Genomic DNA, 6,499 nt, shown 5'->3' with positions numbered 1-6,499 from the left:
CCCCTCTAGCCTGCACCTCACCTCACACCCACATGTACTGCTAGGTTAGGCTTACCCGCTCCTACTAAGTCTTTTACATATTTTTGTTTTGAGTTTAATCTGAATGAATGTTGTGACTGAAAACATGGATTCTACACTTTACAAGAGGATTGTCCCGTGGTTTTCCATGTAAGTTGCCTTAATTCTGTCGTACCAACGCATCCGAGGTCTCTGTGCCTTACCGAACAGAGCCCGAAATGGCCTTTTCAGCTTTGACTTCTACATTCTAATTTGCTGTGCTTTGCCAATTCTTACATGATTTTATCCTTTATGCACTATCTTTTGTTATGAACATGGGGACGTCGGTCGTTGTCCCTCTTGTTCTTTACTTATGAATGGGGACTTGTCTTTCTTTTCTCAGGGATGAATGGAAATTGGTATACAATTTGGTGTATTCGGAGAGTCATGAAGACCAGAAATGTGGTTTGAATCGTTTAGTTGGCTGGAAAGCAAGGTTTGTATTGTATTAATATAAATGAAATAAAATAGTATATCTTTAATGTATGGAGGATATTTAATTTTTGTCTAGGTGCCAGTCATTGCCACCAGCAGTGGAATGTACACTTTGTATTTTTCAAGTTCTTATTGAGGACCCTGACCATCTATCTGAAAAATGTGTTTCTGTAGCCATAGAACAGCAGCTTCGTCTCATGTACTCTACTGCTGTCATGAGGTTTGTAATATTAATTATTAAATTTCGTCTAACATATACACCATCTTGATTGTTCTAACTTTGTTTTGTTAGATTCCTCAACTTGATGCTCGAAGTTCCCAACCAGGAAGATCTCAGAGGATCAATGTATAGCAAAGCCGAAAATCTTGGAATTCCAGAATGGATTGTGAACCTCCGTCATGACGCTGCTCATGGCGTGTCTCTCCCAGATTTAAGCTTACTGAGGGCTGCATCTGTATTTATATCCAAGTGGTTGCACGTTAGTAACACATAGCTTCTTCTAACATGAATATGTCTTATTCCATTTAAAATATATTTTTTACAGTTTTGCGGACAATTGCTTTAGGATTGTATTTTATTTATTTTAGGAATACTATTGGGAACAAGAATCCCAAATCGTAAGTGATTGGCATGTCACCCCAGCAGTTGTATACACCTTGTCAGCAGATGAGAGAGAACTTCGCAGTATCATTGAATCATGGGAAGCACTCAGCTTGTATGATCTAGCTGGTTTTGAAAACATGAGTCAAATTCCAGATAATGACTTGAAGTGGGTATTCCAGTGTGGTCTTCAACTACACGTTATGTAGACACATCTCAATTTTCTTATGCATTCACTTGGTTCTTCTTTTCCACAGGAGTTCAGTAAAATCTATTCATGAAATGCTGAAACAGGGGAATAAACAAGAAGTAGAAGTATGTTATCCCACCACCCAAAACTGTCTATCAAATGAATTACTGTAGAATATTATTTTCTATCTCTTTGCTACAGGTTACAGTGAGACGATCAAAGGTATCAACTGCCTTATCACTTGTACTTCGTAAACTTGTTCGTTTCTTCAAAAGTAGATCTGGGACTATGGACAAGGCTTCACTTCTGGCCGATATAGTTGTAGGCGGAGATTTTCTTCTACCGTCTGAGAGCTTAATGCAGATACTCAAACCAAGTGGGAGTGAGCAAGGTCAACATTTCTTGAAAAAAGAAACAAAACACAGAATATTAAAACATATCAGTATATTTTAACTATAATTGTTTTCCCTGCAGGTATTCTGCTGGAACTCCCTCCTGAGCTTTCAAAGTGTTGTTCGGATTTTATGAATACTCTATGGACCCTAGGTGCTATACCTGCTCTTGTTTTAAAGCTTATTTCTTTTTCTATGAGCCCAACTCAGACAGACATACGTAGAAGTGTTGCAGCATTATGGGTGCAAAAAGTTTTAGCATCATGTGTTAAGGTGATTTCCGCAATATTTATATTTGTGCTATCCCTTTAGTTGATTGTAGCTTACTTTGCTTTGCATCTCTGTTTTAGGTGCGAGAAGCACGGAAGGTACGATTGGCCATTCGTGATAAGTTGGACTTCAAGGATATTGCCCAACATTACAAGTCTTCATTACCTGGTGAAAGTAGAAATGCTGTCTTGACTGCACTTGCTTTTGCTGCTGTGGAGAATCAGAGACCAGATTTGAAAGTTGGTTATTCTTGGAAGGTATCTCAAATTCCTAGTGTGTTAACATCTATGGATCTTATAAGACAAGCAGTCTTTCCACCTTCCAAATTTAGCAGCTTTTACCTTCCTTGGTGTGTACCTTTGTTTTTCCTTGGTTCTTTTGAGTGAATTAGTCATGTTTTAAAAAAAATGTATTCTTTTCTTTGCAGTGCTATGGAACTTGTAACACCCCGTATGGCCATACAGTCCAGGATGCAACTTATGGATTTAATAAATAACTACTCTAATGATGAATCAGATATTTTAGAATTCTCCGAAGGAGAAATTTCATCAGTCAGTGAGTTTATAAACAGAGTTGCTGATAAAGATAAAACCCAACTGTCAATGACTGAACCAAAACAGAAGTCTGCGTGGTCACTTAGTCAATGTTAGTACTTGGTGGTTTTAGTGTTCCGTATTTTATGCATTTGTTGTAATGAGTATGTTTTTGAACTAATGAGCTTGTTTGGTCTAGGTCATTTGGAGTGGGGCAAAAGCCCTCTAGGTGTTTTACCATGGCAACGTGAGCAAGCTAAGTATAGCTCTGTGCCTGAGTCGTTCATGTTAGGTAAATGGAACAGTGCGCCAGAGAAAAAAGAGACTGCATGTGAGGAGAACTGTTCCAATGATTTATCATCTATTCATCGTATTAAGGCGGGCCGAGTCATGAAAACTTATGTAAAAACTATGACTCCCAAGAAAGTATTGAAAACTAGGAGTGCAAGTCCTAATCAGAGAGCCATAAAATTTGTCTCATCCTTATATCAAAATAACTTTGTGTCACACAAACACTGATAAGTTACGGACTTTATCATGTACTGTGCCTTAAATGCAAACATTTGGTTTCCTATGTTTCTTGTATTTCTTTGCTTTGAGGATGATATAATTTCAATTGTATATTGTGCCTCAGGGTTTTGAAAACATAATGTGTACCCAGGATAATTTGCTAATATTTTCATGTTTATCAAACTTTCTTTTCTCAGTTTTATGTTTAAAAATTGATTCAATAAAAGCCTTCATAAGATATAATACATTTTATTTACATTCTAAAATGATGTATCACTTTGACAGCCCTGTACAATTATTTATATTTTCCTTGATTAATCAGTATATTTAGCGATCAATTTCTCCAAAAACTACATCAAGTGTACCTAAAAGAAAAGAAAAAATTAGCGATTGTCACCATTATATGGCAAAGGAAAACCAAATACCCACCAATAATTGCAACAATGTCTGCCAACATCAAATTCTTTCCCAATTTATCAATGGCTGCAAGATGGGCAAAGCCAGGAGCCTTGATCTTACACCGGTATGGTTTTGAACTTCCATCAGAAATCAGATAAACACCAAATTCACCTGAAAAAAACAAAAAAAAACAATTTTTGAATGCTCTACAAAATTTAAAAATTCCATCAACTCTCTTATTCAAGATTCTCACCTTTAGGAGCTTCAATAGCAGTATATGTGCAACCAGGAGGAACACTGTAACCTTGGGTGAAGAGCTTGAAATGATGAATCAGAGCTTCCATTGATGTCTAGAAAGAAGTGAATTTGTAGATGAGTAGATTTCAAACAAGCCAAAGAGATTCAACCAAACAAAAGGTAAGACACCAACCTTCATCTCAGCTCTAGTTGGAGGAGCAACTTTGGCATCATCAGTTCTAACTTCGCCTGGTGGCATCTGGTTAAGACATTGCTCAATTATTCGAAGTGATTGCCTCATTTCCTCCATTCGGATAAGATACCTAAAGAGTGCAGAAAAGCAAAGAATGGTTTATAATACCATATCACATTATAATAAAAATTTACAGTCATGTTTCACTATCCTATATACCATGATTACCTGTCATAACAGTCTCCATTAACTCCAACTGGTACATCAAATTCTACAAGGTCATATGCATCATAGGGTTGGGACTTTCGTAAATCCCACTTGACGCCAGAGCCACGCAGCATAACTCCACTGAAACAATAAAAATTAATAACAAACATTCATCTACCACCCACATTTATGAAAGCATTTCACACTCCAAATAAGTGACATTCACCTGAATCCGTAATTAAGAGCATCTTCAGCACTGATTACACCAATGTCTATTGTTCGAGCCGTCCAAATTGGATTATTGGTTAAAAGATCATCAACTTCATCAAGACGCTCACCAAACTTTGAAGCAAACTCGTAAATATCCTCCATCAGACCCAATGGCATATCCTTTCAACAAAGAGTCAAACAATAAAAATACATAGATATTGATGGCATGAGCAATAATTCTGAAAGAGTGGTATAAAAGAACCCACCAATGCAACACCTCCAGGCCTGACATAAGCAGCGTGCATTCGAGCTCCTGACACTCTCTCGTAGAATTCCATCATCTTTTCTCGTTCCTCAAAAAGCCAGAAAAAAGGAGTAATGGCTCCCACATCAAGGGCGTGAGTACCAACACCCATTATGTGGTTTAAGATCCGAGTAATTTCAGCAAAAAGGACTAAAAATGTTAAAACATTTATCATGAGGATAGGTACTTTACTAATAATATACTTTCAAATTTAACAAAATTACTTTACCTCTGATGTACTTGGCTCGCAGAGGAACTTCAATATTTAAGAGTTTTTCCACAGCAAGAGAATAGCATTGCTCATTGCACATCATGGAGACATAATCTAATCGATCGAAGTAAGGGAGAGCTTGGGTATAGGTTTTGTATTCAATAAGTTTCTCTGTACCGCGATGAAGGAGACCAATGTGGGGATCTGCTCGAATTACCACCTGGAAAAAAAATATGTTAAGATAAGAGAAATAAAAACAATATTTTACACATAAAGTACTCAGGTTAGCTAGAATACCTCTCCATCAAGCTCCAAGACAAGTCGTAGCACTCCATGAGCAGCAGGATGCTGAGGACCAAAGTTAAGCATGGCATTGCGGACCTTCCTCTCAATAGGAACAGGCAAACGATGGTTTGGTGGTAAAAGGGACCAGTACTCCTTGGCTGCACCTTCCCAGGGTCCTTCAAACTGCCTTATATATCTGGGGTCTGGCATCCACTTGGCAGCATTCCTCTTCTGAGTGTCATTGCTTTAACACAAAATATTATGTTCAGTTGTTATTAATACTCATTCCTTCTCAACTTGGTGGGACTCAACATAATCCCAAAATAAGAATACAGATTAATAATGAGAATTTAAAAGAAAATAAATTTAAAGTAAAAGATTAAAACAATATTTTCACTTTTAAGGATTACATATAAGGTTTTCAGTCTAGAGGATACAGGGCACCAAACTGAACTTCAGGTTATGTAAGGTCAGTCTTGCACAAGGTAAAGTGGCAAACAAAAATTTTACGTAAAGAATCACAAGTAAATCAAAAAAATATAATAAAGATTTAAAATATTAAATTTTCTAGATCGATATAAGTACAATAAGGATTTTCATAAAACTTTGAAGTCGAAGATGGCTATTAAGGTGACAAGTGTCAGCTGTGAATCATTATAAACAGGAATGATTTGAGTTCATACCAATACTTTCCACTTACTTTGCGTAGTATAATGATCCTCCATTCTTCAAAAATATCTTCCCACCCTGAAATTTTGCAGGAATTTGACGGAAAGCAGAGCTTAACACGACCGCCATGTTTGCTAAGCCGTGGTGTACTGCTACTCGATTTTGTGGAGGGGGAGGGAGCGGGGAAGGAGAAGGAGGGGGGAGGGGAGAAAGGGGTAAGTTTGGTACAAGTTATCCAACACTCCCAACACAAAGTTTAGGCCTACTGATTGAGTAACCGTCCGTCCGTTGTCGCCCTCTAAGAATTGAAGGCATATGCAAAGACTCACTTATTGTTTTCCAAAAAGAAAAGTGTCATAATGAAATAACAAAAGTACAACCAGATTAGCAGTTGGCAATTTAATTCTCGGATGTATTGGCGCGGTTTTGCGGAGAACTTGAAAAAGCAAAAAGCTCTTCCCTGTCATTGCTTTTTTTTTAAATTATTAAATTATAAAAAGGCCTGCTTGCGTCGATGTTTTGTTGAAAAGGAAGAGAAACACGTAATGCACATATGTCAAATTATTTATTCCCCCAAAATTTTGCACGGACTGATATCAGTACGGATGTGGTTGATCAAGTCGCCGACGTCCCCTTTGACTGCTCGCTGGCTACCGATTCCGACTGGTTGAGGACGGCCGCTGCCTTCCCCGGGGTCAGGATAGGGTACTGAACTAGCATCATCATGTACGTCACAGTGTTGCCCATGACCTGCAAAAGAACACCGAAAAACAAATTAACAAGCATTTGGCGGGGG

General features: G+C 37.8%; 2 protein-coding genes across 2 annotated transcripts; one reads left to right on the top strand and one right to left on the bottom strand.

Moving 5' to 3' along the window:
• Nucleotides 1–6: 6 nt before the first annotated feature.
• LOC113209349 (uncharacterized) lies at nt 7–3,231 on the top strand. Its single transcript, XM_026426798.2, has 11 exons — nt 7–168; nt 401–493; nt 569–712; nt 785–971; nt 1,081–1,262; nt 1,351–1,408; nt 1,485–1,674; nt 1,758–1,948; nt 2,026–2,294; nt 2,373–2,590; nt 2,678–3,231. Exons 1-11 carry the CDS (start codon nt 104–106, stop codon nt 2,995–2,997), a joined length of 1,917 nt encoding a protein of 638 aa, XP_026282583.1. The 5' UTR covers nt 7–103; the 3' UTR covers nt 2,998–3,231.
• LOC113209351 (NADH-ubiquinone oxidoreductase 49 kDa subunit) lies at nt 3,222–5,898 on the bottom strand. Its single transcript, XM_026426799.2, has 10 exons — nt 5,735–5,898; nt 5,047–5,278; nt 4,768–4,969; nt 4,501–4,688; nt 4,251–4,414; nt 4,046–4,165; nt 3,818–3,947; nt 3,641–3,737; nt 3,418–3,558; nt 3,222–3,353 (listed from the first exon to the last, which is right to left on the bottom strand). Exons 1-10 carry the CDS (start codon nt 5,830–5,832, stop codon nt 3,316–3,318), a joined length of 1,410 nt encoding a protein of 469 aa, XP_026282584.1. The 5' UTR covers nt 5,833–5,898; the 3' UTR covers nt 3,222–3,315.
• Between the last annotated feature and the right edge of the window lie 601 nt (nt 5,899–6,499).

Source organism: Frankliniella occidentalis, unplaced genomic scaffold (assembly GCF_000697945.3).
Source record: "Frankliniella occidentalis isolate FOCC.00 unplaced genomic scaffold, Focc_3.1 Scaffold27, whole genome shotgun sequence".
Lineage (NCBI taxonomy): Eukaryota > Metazoa > Arthropoda > Insecta > Thysanoptera > Thripidae > Frankliniella > Frankliniella occidentalis.
This window is presented reverse-complemented; position numbering and strand designations above follow the sequence as displayed.